Below are 16,067 nucleotides of genomic sequence, written 5' to 3'. Positions count from 1 at the left end.
TCCAAGTTCTCATAGCATACTTAGCAGCCTCCCAATCTATGTGAAACCCAGAGTAAAGACTGTGGGTTGATATCAGAGATGCCCATCTGCTGAGCAATGCAGGAAACTCATCTTCTCATTCTTCTGAAGCAATTACAGTCTGTTTAAATACTTTCATTTTCAAATGATACAGAAACCAGATTGAATCAGATAGGCTGTTTGCTTCCACAGCGATTAAGATTTCATCCATATGCTTAAAAATAAAAAAAATAAGCCTCAGTTAGCATTAATGAGAGCCTGTCACGAACGATGATATATGCAAATAAAATGTTCATGAATAGGAAAATTTTTGTCTCATGCCACACCCTGAAGGTTAGTTGAAAGAGTTAAAAGGAGTTTATCTTAGTTTCCATGGTGTCAGACTGTATACTCATTACATCTCCAGAGCAGCTCTGTGCTTTCTTCTGCTGAAGGAACAGAGCAAAGGCTGCTCTGTGTATTGACACTTTCTTCTTATGTTCAGGAAGGAGTGGGTGAATATAGCAATGAAGCCCACAATTTTCAGTACTTGTCATGGTACATAGATCAAATGTAATCCACTCTGCCAGCATAACTCTATATTCAATAGCTTGGAAAGGAGGAGATTTATTTAACTTGAATAACGAAAGCAGTAAATCACTCATGCTACCGTGTAGCAGTCTTCTGCAATGAACTGAATTTCTGCAGTAAATATTTGCTCTTTCTTTCCAAATAATAAGGCTTTAATGCTATTTTTCTCCTTGTAATGTGTGGAGAAGTATCAACTTTGAAGAGGCTGTTGAAATTAATTGGACACAGTCATAATTTCCATCTGAAAATGGGTGTATTACAACTGCAGGAAAAGGAGGTTTCTCCCTGTTCTGAAATCTTACGTTAAGGTGAACATGTTAAGAGGTAGATACCCTAGTCTGCGTGCTTTCCTGACATAGAAAAATTAAAGGCAACCCCTTGCCTACGTTTATCACTTCCTGCGCTGCTCTTGCATATTTATTTTTCTGTAAGTTTTATTTTTTAAGATTGAATTAACTTTGGTGGTTTGGTTTGAAGGGATATTTGCCTTCTACAAGCTTTTCTGTGTAACGCTGCTCACGTATCTCACTTTTGAAGTGCTGCACTGTTTGCGTTCTGCTTTTTCCTCGGGCTCCCCAGGTACGTATTATTCTCTGGGCTCACATATGGGAACGTTCATTTCAGTTTGGTCTTCAAAGCAGGTGATTTCAGTAGTCAAAGGCATTTGGGGAGGATAAAAAAGGTATTACCTGGCCTTTGCAGTACCTTTTAACGGATGTGCGGAGTGTCAGCAGCAGCGTCCCGATTTCTCTTGAGATTCTGCCACGGCTTTATTTCATGCTTTATTTTCACATGTGCATGTTCACACAGGAGCTGCTGGTCCTTTACAGAGCTATAACAGAGATGTGGCTATAAAAATCCATCCTCTCCCTAGTGTTATTTAAAAAAAAAGGGGGGAGGGGGGCATTTTTCAAGAGAGCTTAGCCCTTGTCACTTCACCACTCCTGTGCAGGGGCAGGTAGAAATGTTATGCTTAGGCTAGTGAGATAATCCTGTTATGTAGCAGTATCTGTAGTTATCCCGTTTATAAAATGAAAGATCGCCTTTTAAAAGGTAACATGAGAGGACGGTTTGGTTTTTATTCAGTGGCAGCCCGCCTCCTCAGCAGGCCGGCCCCAGTGGCCCATCCCACGGCGGCAGGGAATACAACCACCGCAGCAGGAGGCCGTGAGGCGCCGGGACGGCAGCAGGGAGGCTGCGAGAGGGACTCGCTCCCGCGGGCACGGCTCCCCATCAGCCCGGCCCGGCTCCGACGCGAGGGCTGGCCCGGCCGGGGCGCCGCAGGCCGGCGGCGAGCAGAGGCCATTTTAAGCGCCAAGTCGCCAACGAGCCCCTTCCTCAGCCCCCCGAGCCAGCCACCACAGCGCCGCGGCTGATTGGCTGAGAGCTGGCGGCAATGGGAGCTGGTGATTGGCTAATCTGCATCGCTCCTTTCGCCAATGAGGAAGGGCGATGACGCCCGCCTTTCTTTCGATTGGCTTTTCCGCTACCTGCGTCCTCCTCCTATTGGGCACCGATGCTAGTAGGCTATTGGCTCTGCCGCTCCCCGGGTTGGATTTTTAATTGGGTGGCTGTGGGTTGGCCGGCGCCTCACCTGCCGCGCAGCGTCATTGGCCCGCCGCTCTCCGCGCCCCCGCCCATTGGTCGCACCGCCCCTTATGTGCGTTCCGATTGGTCGTGGTGGCCCGGCCCGGTATCCGGGTAAGATGGCCGCAGTCGGAGAGTGCTCGCTCCCCGCTCCGTGGCGGCCGGTCTCCCTCACTCACGTCGAGTATCCCGCAGGTAAAGCTCCGCTTCGCCCCCGCCCGGCCTCCCGGTGGCCGCCGCGCCGCTCTCCCGGGCGGGTCCCGCCCGCCGCTCCACGGTACCCCCGAGGGCCGGGCTGGCGGCTGCCAAATAGTGAGCCATTGAGCGGCCGCCCTGAGGCGGCGAGGCGCGCCTGCGCGCTGGGGGCGGTGGGACCCGCTGCCGGATAGTGAGCCGCGGGGGGACTCGGCGCTGCGCATGCGCCCTGGCGAGGCGCCGTGCTCCAGGGGCTGCCGAGCCCCAGGCGGGGCCGGGGGCCGGGAGGGGGGGCCGGGCGCGGCCCTGTCCCGCCGCCCCGGGGCCCTGGGGCCGGGCCTGCCCTCCCTTTTGCCGTCCTCCCCATGCCACAGCGCTGCCTCGCCCCCTCCGCAGCCCCCTGGCATGCCTGGCCATGTGTGGCTGCCCCTGGGCCTCGAGGTGCGGGCCCCACCCAGGGCGCGCCCGCTCCCCGCAGCCCCGCTGCCGCCCCACAGCGGCGTGGCGGGGCCCGGTGTCCCCTCCCTGCCCCGCTGCCGGGCGCCTGGGTTGACGCTGGAGGTCTGGCTTGGCGCGTGTTCCCTTGCGGCATCCCAGGGAGCCGCGCCATGCCGTGGCGGCCCTGTCCCTGAGGTGGGTATGGCTGCCAGGCGGTTTTTGTGGCTGTGCCGGGAGCGGGCCCCGGTGTCGCGCTTCGATCAGGCGATGCTGTGGGAAATGCCCAGAGGACGAGAGGCACAGGGCTTCCTGTAGGTCAGCTCCTGGCAAGGTGGGTTTGGGTAAGGTCAGTGTTGAGAAGCGATGGCTGCCGGCGTGCAGGACGGGCTGTTCCAGCTGGGGCAGCGGAACGATCTGGGAAGGTCCTGTGGTGTCTCCCTGTGGCACGGCGTGCCTGCAGCCTGGCCCACGTTGTGGTAGGATGAATCCCCCGTCTACCAGTGTGCAAGAGCAAATGGGTCTGTATGCAGATAGCAGCTGTCTAAGCAGTGTCTCGTTAGTAACTGTGGTCTTTAGGAGCTCCTCTTCAGGTGCTTTGCACTGTGCTATTTTTAGGTGAGATAGAAAAACTTTTTTTTTTTTTTTTTTTTGCTGCTCCTTGTAATCAAAGATAATAGAAAAAGCAGGGTGTGAAGTGTGAGAATGTTAGTATTGACAGCCTGGTCAAAATCCAAATTTGGTGTTAACAGTGTTCTCAATATTGCTAGTTCTCCTCGAAAGTCCCTAACTTAACCGTAAAGTGTTGCTCTATCTCCTATTTCAATAACTGGATTTTAGTTCCTGATGAAAGCTCCTCTCAGTAGTGCAATACCTAAAGCTTCTAAAGTGCTTAGGGATCTTCTGGGTTGAAAGTACCCATTTAGCCAGAAAACTTGAAGTAAGACAACACTGGAAAGATCTGGTGGTGGAAATACATTATTTCTTGCCCCCCTCCCCTGTCCCCCCAGTATGGCTGGTTTGTGGTTTTCTGTAATGCTTTATGTGAAAGATTGGCATTTCCTCTTCTGTCTTGCATTTTCCTTCACTCTGTACGTTCTTCTGCCATCCCCCTTCTCAAATATATTAATGTGACAGTTTGGGGGAGACGGGGGAATAATCTTTCCAGTAGTACTGATACATCCATCTTTATATCTTATCTCCTTATCTGAACCTGGCAGTATACACAGAGCGTCCTGTGCACTATTTGTTGGATTGGTTTGGGAAATGAAGGTTGAAATTGCTGCACAAGGGTTATCTGTCAGATCTTAAAGAATGTGACATAACGCGATTATTTTCTCCCTGCATTGAGCTTTTATACAGGCAAATGGAGAAGATGATCGTGTGGAGGGGGTAAAGCACCACTGAGACGAGGGTTATGTGTTGAGGGGATGAACGCTGTGTTTGTCTTGGATAAAACATGTAATTATGGAAGCCTATAAAGTGGAGAGAAAGGACTAAAACATTAAAACAGCTGGAGGTACAAAAGTTTCTTAATTTATTTTGGTCTAGAAAAATGAGTTGCAATAAGATGGTAGGTCTGATACTTTTACCTGGGTTTGTGGAAAGTGCTCTAACTTTATTTAGAAAGCTGCTTATATTCTGTCTGTGTACAGCTTAAGTCCAGGTCCATAAAGCTGCTAGATAATGTATATTTATAAAATAGCGATGTTGGCAGTGTGCTCAGCACAATGGAGTTAATGTAGCCTTATGCTGATAGAGAGGGGTCAGAATGAGAAATAGATCCTGCATTTACCAACATAAATTATTAAGCTGTCTTGGCATGTCGTACACTGTTGTGTGGCAAACATCTTTTGCTCTTGGCTGGTCCCAGAGGCTGCTGGCCTGGAGTGCAGTGTGCTGAGCCACTGTGGCAACTGGCTCTTAAAAATCTCAGGTCTTTCCAGTGCAGAACTGCTGTCATCCCAACTCTCATCTGCCAAGAGTGATGGTCCCTCTTGCTGTGACCAGGTGAAAAGCAGTCACTGCTGATTGCTGTCGGGCAGACAAAGCCCACTATTGTGCTTCTGCTTGTAATTGTGAAGGGGAGAGGTGTCTCCAGAAGGGTGCTCATCCTCCCTGTCTTTATCTAACGTTTCCTTATCAATAGCGATATAGTGCAAAACGCCAAACGCCCATCCTTACTGCTTATGTGGCTGCTCGGTTCTCCAGGGCTTTCTGCGATGTCAACTTTGAGCAAGATCAAATGAGAAACAGCGGATGAATGCTGCAGTAGTCAACTGCAAACTAGTCTGAGTAATGGGATCTTGGAGACCCAACTGAAATACTACCCATAGTAAATGCCAAGATCAAACATAGGGAGAGGACACCGACAATGGCAGTGTTACTTGACAGTGTGTTAAAGCATGCTGCTGAAGAGGACAGTCTTTAAAAATATTGTCCTGATGTTGCTTTCAGAAATGTTTGGTCCTGGAGCTTTTCATATCAGCAACTGTACTTTGGTGAGACCAAGGAATGATCTGGCATAGTGTCAGGTTGCTGGCAGGTAGGCAGGAATAATCCTTCTTCTGGATGTCTTTCCAGTAATCAGCTGGTGATTGCATCAGGATTGTTAAGTCCTTTGATGGATATATAAAAGCTATACTCTGAATATGTCCAATTGCTCTTTGAACCCATTTCTACTTTGGATCTCGCAGTATCTTTGGCACTGAGCTTTGTAACTTAATGTGGTTGTTGTTTCTTTTCTGCTTTTAAGTCCGCTGCTCAGTAATTTCATCAAGCACTCTCTATCTCATGTGCAGTGAGAGGTAACAAATGTTTGCTATCCATTTCTCCATATCGTTCATAACTTCATAGAACTGTTGTGTCCTCTGTTTTCCCTTTTCAGGTGAAAATATGAGTTATTAGATATTTTCTGAGTGGCTACTGTTTCATTCTTGTTATCTTTGGCCCCTTTCTATTTGCCTTTTTTGTGTTTACTATCCTTTTTTGGACAGTGACACCAGAATTGTATAATAAGTTTTTGTAGTGCTGTAACAGGTACTTGTTTTGCTCTTAAAAATGTTATTCTTGCCTTTTTGACTGCTGCAGAGCATTGGATACTACTCTGAGGGTATTGGCATACGCTAAGCCTGAGTGTTTCTTGTTTGATAACAGCTAAACTAAATCCTGTCATGTTGTGTGTATAATTAGGGTTGTTTTTTCCCGTATGCATTGCTTTGCATGGGATGACTTTGTTGCAGACTTAAAACTCATCTTCAGGGACTTCCTGTCTGTAGGGTGAGTTTCACTGGAGAAACATTGAGTTCCTGGTTTGTTTGGGTTTTTTATTATTATTTGGAGAAAAGAAAAAAACCAAAAACTTCCTCTCTTCAGTGCAGCTGGGATTCTTAAAGCTCTGGGACTTTCTGGGCCTCCTCTTCTCACATTGGGCAAATTCTTTAAGGTGAGAAACCTGGTGTGCCAAAGCCTTTCTCTGGAGAATGACAGAGAATCTTCCTGTTTTCTGAGTTGTGCAGGCTGTTTCCTACAGTCGGGCAAGCGTGCAGGATCAACCCATCGGAGCAAAGGTGCTCATGCTGTGGGTGTACTTTGGCTCAGCAGTTCTCGTTGCTGTTCGGTATCAGCACGTGTTGCTACTATAGCAATGTTTGTTCTGATAACCCTTGCTGTGATTTCTGTTTAGGGTGGTAGCTCACCAGCCAGGGTTGTTTCATAGCTAAGTAGTATCTGTTGAAAAAAGCAGGTACCACTCAGTTGTCTGGCTTCTTTAATGCGGAGTTTTATGTTTAATCTCCCTGCAGAAGTTTCATGTCTGATGTGTGCCTTTTATGCCATAATTTAAAGCCTCCTGAAGATATTTTTACTGTCCCACAGCTTGTGATATCAGGATATGCGCAACTAGAGGAAATGATGATACATCATGAATATTTACCGCTGTAAATGCGTGTGACACACATACACTGCATGTTGTCTGTGCGACTTGCACACATGCATTTAGTCAAGAACGTACGACCAGCAGCAGTGCCACAAATAGATGGTTCAATAGGAAGCAGTGGTGGCGATGGTAAAGCTAGATCTTGTGGTAGGATGTGGTTAGAGTGCTGTTGATTCACATTTTTACATTATACACAGGTTAAGCTAATGTGGTAAAGCTTGGATATTTCCACTGAAAGAATGCTGGGTAAAATGTTGAATTGCAGCAGAAGCAGATGCTGAATGAAGGCTGAAAAAAAAAAATAGCGTGCTTCTGAGCTATGTATAGTGTTTCACCTATTTATCTCTTGGGTGCCTAAAAATGAGGTAGTTGCGTTCTTTATTTTGGCATTTTGAGCCCCAAATGATGTCCAGGAAGGCTCGACTTTAAAAAAGCAGAATTTAAAACAAAACAAAACCCAAAGTATATATTAAATAGATTTTTCCTTTTGCATTTTTTCCAGAGGTTTTGTCTCTGCCCTTACTGTTTGGAGGAATTGCTTTAAAATTCCCAAGTTGAGTAAAATGAAGAAAAATGAATTTTTATAAAAAGGTGGTGGTGAGGGATCTGTTTGCTAGATCTGACTGGACTTCAAACTGTCAGCTCTCCTGCAAGTCCCCTTTCCCTGGGAATAAGTCTCTGAGCGCACTGGAGCGTGAGAGCAGATAGGAGTGACACAAGTAATCACGCTCCGAGGCCCCGGGAGCGCTGTGCGGTGATCAGTGCTGGCCTTTCTCTCGCAGCTTGCTTTGCCTTCTTCACTGGGGATTTCCAGTCATTTCGGAGCTGGTTTAGTTAGTGCAGCTCTGCCTTAAGCCGCTCATCTGGCGAGTGCATTTATGATGGCATTAGTGAGTTCCTGGTGTAGCTCCCAGGGCATAGCAAAAGTGCTGCCTTCGGTTAGTGCACAGCTATTTATTTGCCTCCTCCCCTAGAAAAAGTGCTTCAGAATGTGATTCTGTTTGCTGTTAGCCACAGGAATATGAAATATTATTAATGCTATCTCTGTTCTATTTTAAATGGACAGTTGAAATGTTTGGGGAGCTATTGTGTTAAGATTGTCGGAGTAAAGGACTTGGTACTCTGCCTGCAGGCAGCATCTGGGAGCAATAGCTTCTGGTTCTCCACCTCAGGTTCAAGGGTGGGTTGTGTGCCGGTGAAGTCTGGGTGGCTTGATTTATTGGGTATGTTATAACATAATAGAGGATCTTGAGTTTGGTACTACTGATGCTATTTAAATTAAAAGACTAATTCCTTAAGTATTCTTCCACTATCTGCACAAGAAATAGACCCCCCTCTGAGAAGATTAAATAATCTGGTTTGGTTTCTACTTGACAAAATTACAGCTTTTAGTCTTGAAGTGCTAAGCCTTTACGTACCACGGATTAACAAAGTGAATGACCCGAAACATGGTGATTCCTTGCTCAGGAGCTATCTTCATTTGGTAACACTGGAATTGAGACTATTGGAAAGTATTCCTAAGGCTTTCAGGGTAGTTTTGGTTGTCTGGTGACTTGTCTCATGAATTCCCTCGTCATTTAAGACGGGATTAATTCTGTAGAGTTTGTGATTTGTGTAAAATCATAAGGGGCTTGATTCGCCATTGCCAAGTAACCGATACTGTCACGTACATCCACTTTGCATTACCGTAATATATTGCTGTTCTGCTTTGGGAGCATTTGGGACCCACCCACCTGATGCAAGGCTAACCTGCCATATGGTGCAAGAGAAGTCGCAAATTCAGTGTCTTCTAACGCTTTTTCAGGTTAAAAACAATAATAGAGCCTCACTTCAGTGAAAGCCCAGTATCCTTGGGGGTTTTGTCCTCCAACTCTTCCTAATTCTACTGGTGTAGCAAACTAAAACTCCTGCAAGTAATCCTTGCTGATGATGGTGCTGCTTCCCAAATCTAACCCGGAGTCTGGAATTCAAGAGGGATCTGTGCACTGTACCTGATGTAACCACAACGATGTGGCAAGAACATCAGCAGCGTGAACTCTGTGGCAGTGCAATAACTTTTTTTATTTAATGAGTTCCAGTATTCGGAGGCTGAGGTTGAAGTCCATTTTGCCAAGTGCTGTTTTAAGATGTGGGTGCGTGGGCTGGGGAGACTCGGTATCTTGCAGTGGAATTGATCTAGGAATGAGTCCAATGCTCAGCCTTGCAGAGGCATCCTGTTTCCTTTCGAGAGGAGGGAGGAAGAATAAATTTGTGTGGGGGCTGATCCTTTTGTGTTCAGTGATGGGATGGAGAAGATCTAGTCTCTGCAAACCAATATAGAAAGTGCCCTGTCTCTTAAGTCGCTCCCTGGGTTCATGCTGCATTTTTGTAGTTGCTACTGTCTTTTAAAGATTCTCTGGTAGATAGTTCTCGCTCTCCTGATGTCAGTTGCTGATCTTGGAGCAAAATTACTCTGATAATTTTTTTGTTTCCTTGGAATTTATGCTGACATCTTCTCTCCAATACTTTTGTATGTGTCCTTTCTCAGGGAACAGAGGCAAGAGAAACTTAGATTAAAATACATAGCTGCTCTTTGCTGTTGTTTGCCTACTTCGATGTCTGTGATAGTTCAGGATAAAGGTTTTGAGGTACCTTATGACCTCTTGTGAGGTCCCATTGCTGCTTCCCGATGCTCCCTGGGGGATAACTAGACTGTTAGCTATTTGGGGTGGAGGCACAAAGTCACTTCTGTGTGATACAAGGGGGCTACTGGTTAAAAAGCAGTCTTTATTTTTTTTTTTTTCCTCTCCTTTTTCCCCTTTATCTCCCGCTGTGTTTAGCTATTCATTTCCTCCCCATTTTGCTAATGCTAGTGTTCATGCAGACACATGGTGAGACAGATTAGGGAGCTGATCCAGCTGAAAACTAACCCATTTCAGTAAGGGAGTGGGAAAGGATTTGTTTGGGGAGTGTTTGCTGGTAATTGCTGGCACAGGGAGGCAGTATGAATGAGAGGGAGGGAAAGACGCTGCCTCTTTTGCAGCAGCCTGTGCTTATGTTGGATTAAAGTGACTCTGGGCCCACACCCATGGTCATTGTTGTAAATTGGCTGGCAGTAATCTCTGCTGAACGATGCCAAGCTCCTCTCATCCCTGGTTTTGAACCTGCATGTAAGCACTGCTGTCTTCCTTGCCTCGGCTCCTCTCGGGCTGGAGCAGCAGCAGTCAGCCTGCAAAATGGAGACTTGCTGCAGTGCTGAGTTTGCCCCTCTGCTCTCAGCGATTCAGGGCACCAAGTGACCCATGCTCTGGTGGCAGGCAAGTACCTGTGAAGTTCAAACTGATTTGTTTCTCTTGTTTGTTTCCCTAGGTGATTTCTCTGGTCAGCTTTTAGCTTATTTGAGTCTTGGTCCAATATTCATTATTGTTGGCTTTGTAACACTCATCATATTCAAGAGAGAGCTTCACACGGTGAGTCCTTCTCTCCCTTCTCAGCTTCTTCTCATGACAAAAGCCTTTTCGTTTGTCACCTGGTGCTCCTGTATTCACACTTCTTTTTTTCTCTTTAAGGAGCAAGCTTAGGTAAGGTGATCTTCCTGTCAAAGGACAGCAGGAGACACTTATCACCTGTACCAGGTTAAAAGGCTGCTTAGCCTTTGCTGATTTTTCTGTTGCTCTCTGGTATGTTTTGGGCATTATCTGTCCAAAAACATCTAGAGAGATATCTGAGGAACTAAAGAATGCTGTTGCAGAGTGGGAACACTCCCAAGATCCAGTAGGATCATAGCACTAGTAGGTTCCTTCAAGATGGGCAGCATGTGCAGGAGATGGTGTCTGTAACTCAGTAGGATGTGCTTTCTTTGAACCACTGAGGCAGAAAAGGGGATACAAAATAAGACCTACAGATTCTCAAGGGAGTGCATCTATCTATAAGGGCTGCTTCCCAGCTGTGAATCGAATACCAGGGACCAAGGAGACTTGCTTCTGTCCGAATGACCAACAAGAGACTTTTTTGTAATATGTAATGCTTTCTGTCTGCTCTGACAGGTAGTTGGGAACCAGTGTCATGGATAAATTCCCTTTTAGGAGGTATAAACTTCTTGTAACATTTGCCTTCCGTAAACAGATAAAATAGGGGCCAGTGAAAGGATTTTGGCAGCAGATTTCTAGTATAGGGCCATGGTGTCATGGGAACCAGTGGCTCAAGGGACCTGGGAATGGGACTTCTAGGTTATTAAGCTGATGCGGGCTAGGAGAGGCAGCTGTTAAGTTCTGGCAACCCAAAGGTTTCTTGTCGACTCAAAAGAGAATAAGCTAGAGTAACTATTGCACGAATTCATAGGTTTTTGAATACTGGGGCTTGTTAGGTGTTGATAATGAGACAGGTGTTGAGGTTGATTCCCAGTTCTTTATGTGGGAAGTCACCATTGAGCTGGAGAGAGACACTAGCTGACTTGCAGCAGCCTGACCCGTAGCTCAGGACAGAGAGTGAAAAATTGCTTCATCATCTGGAATGGGACTGAGTGTTAAGGAGGCAGAGTATCATTGCCAGCTGGGAATTTGATCACAGCAGCAGGACTAATTTAGGGGAGGTGTATGGACTGTGGAATTAAAGAATAAAAATAAATGCTACCAGTCTGGCTCAGTTCAGAATGTGAATTCATTTTAGACTGAAGACAGCAACTTCAAGATGAAAATATTCATAGAGGGAAAAGGCAGAAAGCCTAAAAAGGCACCTTTTTAGAGCTATTTACCCAAATAACAGTGTGTGCACTCCCCCTGTTGGTCGTCGGGGAAAGAATCCCTTAAAACCTGCCCTGTTAAAAAGTGTCACTTTCTACACTTGGTGGTGAAGTATGCTAACGGAATCGCTCTACAGTGTCATTTCTGTCTCTTTCTGTGTATCATCTGCTGAAAAGCTGCATATACACAATGTGTTGCCAAATACATAAAGTGGGCTGAAAAAGAAATGCTTTTCTCCCTTAGGTAGAGAATTTTGAAGCCATTGGTTTTAACTCCAGTAGTCAGAAAATTAGGAACATATGGTTTGGGGTTTTCTCAACAGAGAGAGCCTGGCAAGTAGATGGATCTTTTAGCTAGGATGACACAGTTGTCTTGCCTTCACAGATCTCTTTCTTGGGAGGGCTGGCATTCAACGAGGGAGTGAACTGGTTAATAAAAAATGTAATCCGGGAGCCTCGGCCCTGCGAAGGTATGGTATGGCCCATTGGTGTCATGGTGTCGGTTGAGTTTTGAGTGGAATGCTAACTGTGGGGGGGTTAGAGGGTATTTTTCTCTTTGCCTCATGTTGGCTTTGGATGTTTGGGTGTACGAAGGCTGGCAGAGCCATCTGAGCAGAGGCGTGTCCTGTGAACTCGTGTGCACATACTCCAGCAGAGTGGTCTGGCTTCACATCTGGAGCGTTCCAGCTGCTATGTACAGAGTAGACCTTGACCATACTCTTTCTTCTTCTCTTCCCAGAAGCCCATTCAACAGTGACCACAAAATATGGGATGCCGTCCAGCCACTCCCAATTCATGTGGTTTTTCTCTGTCTATTCCTTTCTGTTCCTTTATTTAAGGTAAAAATTCAATGTCAGGTTTTGGCTGTTAATATGTTGAAACACCTCAAATAGATGGCTCCCTTACTGTGTGCCACTTAAGTGGCATAATGGAATTAAATCGGAGGAACTGCACAATTCTCTGTGGCTAGGGTGGATGAAGCATGTTTGTCTCAATCTGAATGTGGGACTGTAGTTACCGTTGCTGCAAACCGAAGGGTACGGGTGGGCCTCCTATGCCTATCTGGGTACAGGTCTCCTGATTTGCTTTTTCTAAGCCACGATGATCCACCAGTGTGAGGGGAGAGGGGGGGGAATAGGGAGGAGGAAAGAAGAGCTGCTTTCTCATGTGTCTACTCAGTTTTGTCAGTGGGGTTGTCTGCAACCTTTTAGGTAATACCTGTTGCCCACTTGCATGACCTTTTAGTTCATCTCCCTTACCAAGCACTGGTTTTACATGCTGTGCTGTGCTTTTCTGAAATTCTCGCTGGGGCATGGCTCTGTCTTGTGGCTCCACGTGTGGAGGAAGACAAAACTCACAGTTCCTCCTAGCTTTGTGGACGATGGAGGGGCTCTGACGTCTTGGCTCCCTGTTGCATATGCTCAGCATGTGCCTTTCACCTCAGTTGCAGTAATTGTGAGCATTTTGCCTTCCATCTCAGCAATCCTTGTTAACAGTTGGAGAGAGAGAAGTACGGCTTTCTGGCTTCTCTTTAACTGCTGCCAGTGGGACAGATTGCTGCTGGGATGGTATTGAGCTGCCCGTGACCCCACTGGAGTACGGCTTTCCTAGGGTTTCAGAGATAGTGAGAACAGAGATAAGGACTGCTCAGCTCCCTGCCACTGTGCTAATGGCTCTCCATCTCTTTCAGAATGCACCAAACAAACAATGCGAGGTTTCTGGATTTACTATGGCGACATGTGCTGTCCATCTGCCTCGTCACAGTGGCTTTGCTAGTCTCATATAGTAGGTATGGAGCAATTGTTTGTCTTATGCTCTCATACAGTCCTGTGGCCTTTAACAGCCAGCAGACCTGTCGTTCCTTATCCTGCGTTTCTGATCTAATTCTCGATGACTGCGTTGTACAAGTCAGAGCTTTGTGGAAGCTGCTGTGTTGCCATGAGACCCTTCAAATAAGCAAACAAAGGTGCTACATGTGTGGTGCTTCACAGAAGCATTTCTAAAACGCAAGATCAGCTGAGCTTGTACCGATTTCCCCATCGGCTCCATTGCCATGCTGTAGCCTCACTGCCTCGCCCTCTTTCCGGCACTAATCATGAAAGCATTACACCATGCCTTGGCACACCAGCATCTGCAGCATGTGGATTGCTCCAGTTGATCAAACTCATTGTTTTGCTTGAGCATTAGTTAACAAAAACATTTATAGCTGTTTGACTTGCAAGATTCAGTTGTATTAAGATGAATAAAGAAAATGAAACTTCAATAATGGATTTTTTTCGCTTTAGTAGCTTTAAAAAAAAAAATATATACACACACATACATAAAATAAGCTCCAGCGATTGGAAACCAGACGGATTCAGGCTAGAAATAAGGCCATGGTTTCCACAGGAAAGTAATTACCTGTTGGCACAGTTGAGTGTACACTAGAGCTGATTCCTTATTACTGGTTATTTTTAAAATTCTGACAGGACAATTTCATAAGAGATATATGCTCTAATTAAAATAAAAATTAATTTGAGGAAATGCAGTGGCCTGTTCTAGGCAGGGGGTCAGATAAGATGATCTTAATGGCTTTATGATATATGGGTGAAAAGAATTTTGAACGTGACTCATGTAGCTCATGTGCAGGGATAACTGAAGAGACCATTAATACAGTTTTGTGAATGGCTGCAATCACAGTAAGCACGCAGTGGTAGTGCAGCCTTTGTGCTGTCACGTTTGAGAGCAGCAAAATCATAACAAAAATGCTGTCTATGTTCTTAAAAGCATTTAAGCCCCAGCTTTGGTGGCTTGGAGGGGGCTTATCCTGTTACTGGCTTTGGAAAAGTCTCTTGTGGGAACCAACAGTAATAGTTCCTCAGCTAATCCAAAGATATATGAAGAAGAATGTGGAGGGTTATTGAGTTAAGCTCAAACTAGAAGCACTCTAAGCTGAAACTGCTGTAGCAGGGAAGTCAGTTTTTTCCCATTTTTTTTCCCCCACTTTTTTTCCCTAAGCTTTTTAATTAAAAAAAGATATCCACTTTTAACATCTGGAGGATAACTTTCTCAGAATGTCTGAGGGTCCAGTGAAACATCAGCCCTTGAGTCATGCCTCTTCTTGTTTTAAAGCCTGTCTGGTGACTCTTCTCTTCCACTGCAGGGTTTATTTGCTTTACCACACCTGGAGCCAAGTCTTATACGGAGGTGTGGCAGGGAGCATTATGGCCATAGCCTGGTTTGCCTTCACACAAGAGATATTAACTCCTCTCTTCCCAAGGATAGCTGCATGGTAAGTCTCTCTGTTCTGGGGAGGTTTTATTCCTGCAAGTCTGCATTTTGTGGATTGCTGTTTTGCTCATTAAATGAGTCCCTTGCAATGAGCTGGTAACACAGGTGTCGTAGAATTACCTGGTAAAAGAAAATTTTCCTAATCAATTGGTGTAAAAATTGTACCTTGCATCTGAAACAAAACAAACGTAAAGATACTTCAGTCGCTAAAATTTTAGTTGTAGCTGTGCAAGCCCTGACTGTAAATGGGCTGCTCAAACTTCTATGAACCACCTAAGTTACAGATGTTAGAAATGAGAATTTCTGGGTTGTGTTCCAGTTTTGCATACTGACTGTTGTGTAACCTACTCCTCCTCCATGTCTTGTGCACGCATATACAAAGAATCATATGTCCTTGCCTGATCCTGTGCGGGAGAGAGAACATTTAAGTAACTGTACGTTTGTAAAGCCCTACTAAAGTTGTAAGGTGTGGCGGAGTGCTGGAGAAGCTTTTCAAGCAGAACAGACCTTTCTTAATGACCGTCTGACTTAGTGAAATGGCTTTGCAATTTCACTGTAATATAGTCTGGAAACATTGTATAAGGAAAGGAAAAAAAAACCAACAACAACAACAACAAAAAAAAAACCCCAAACAAGAGTGTTGGGTTTTTTTATTAAATTTTAACGAGGAGCTCCTTTCCCAGACTGAAGGGTAATAGAGTAGTAATGTTAAGTCTGGAGTAGTTTTCGTGCTATTTTTTTTTTATTTTGATCAAAATTGTGGTGGAGGAAAAGTCTAATTATTTCCCCCTTTCCACCACTTTGTCCATTTCCAGGCCAATTTCAGAGTTCTTTTTAATCCGAGATACCAGCCTCATTCCTAACATCCTGTGGTTTGAATACACAGTCACAAGAGCAGAGGCAAGGTAAGTGATCTTGAGGGGTGGAGGAGCTGTAGCTGGTTTGACTTGTTACATGTAGTTATTAATTTATCTTCTAATATGTAGATAGTTGCTGTGGGTAGAATAGTGCAGAGTAAAGAAATACCAAGTTGTGGGTTAACTACTGCATCTGGAAGGTGAGTCTGTGGGGAGTGTTTGAGATTAAAGAATGTTTCGTTTAAATAGTATTTCAGCGCCCTAGCCCACGTTCTTTGCACGCAATTGTTTATAATCTTGCATCCACATGTCAGCTTGTGCACACTTAAGACACGATGGATGTTCTAGGACTGTAGAGTAGGAAGGACTATTCTGCCTTTTGAGTATGGTAGGGGCAGCTTTATTTTTGTGTGGAGCTAAGCAGAGCCTTACTTTAATCTTCCTATATTTTGTCCCCTGGTTTGCTGCAATACCCCGT

The 16,067-nt window shown here is 45.4% G+C and overlaps 1 protein-coding gene across 1 annotated transcript in view; it reads left to right on the top strand.

Moving 5' to 3' along the window:
- The first annotated feature begins 2,289 nt into the window (after positions 1–2,289).
- Positions 2,290–16,067, top strand: part of DOLPP1 (dolichyldiphosphatase 1) — a 19,229-nt gene continuing 5,451 nt past the window's right edge. Inside the window, exons 1-7 of the mRNA XM_082327602.1 lie at positions 2,290–2,370; positions 10,091–10,191; positions 11,848–11,932; positions 12,202–12,301; positions 13,153–13,251; positions 14,605–14,733; positions 15,548–15,637. Coding sequence (XP_082183728.1) covers positions 2,295–2,370; positions 10,091–10,191; positions 11,848–11,932; positions 12,202–12,301; positions 13,153–13,251; positions 14,605–14,733; positions 15,548–15,637 — 680 coding nt within the window. The 5' untranslated portion in view covers positions 2,290–2,294. The remainder of the gene's footprint in view (positions 2,371–10,090; positions 10,192–11,847; positions 11,933–12,201; positions 12,302–13,152; positions 13,252–14,604; positions 14,734–15,547; positions 15,638–16,067) is intronic.

The sequence above is a fragment of the Platalea leucorodia genome (genome assembly GCF_965183815.1).
Source record: "Platalea leucorodia genome assembly, chromosome: 15".
NCBI lineage: Eukaryota > Metazoa > Chordata > Aves > Pelecaniformes > Threskiornithidae > Platalea > Platalea leucorodia.
Note: the sequence above shows the minus strand (reverse complement) of the source record. Positions and strands in the feature narration are given on the sequence as shown.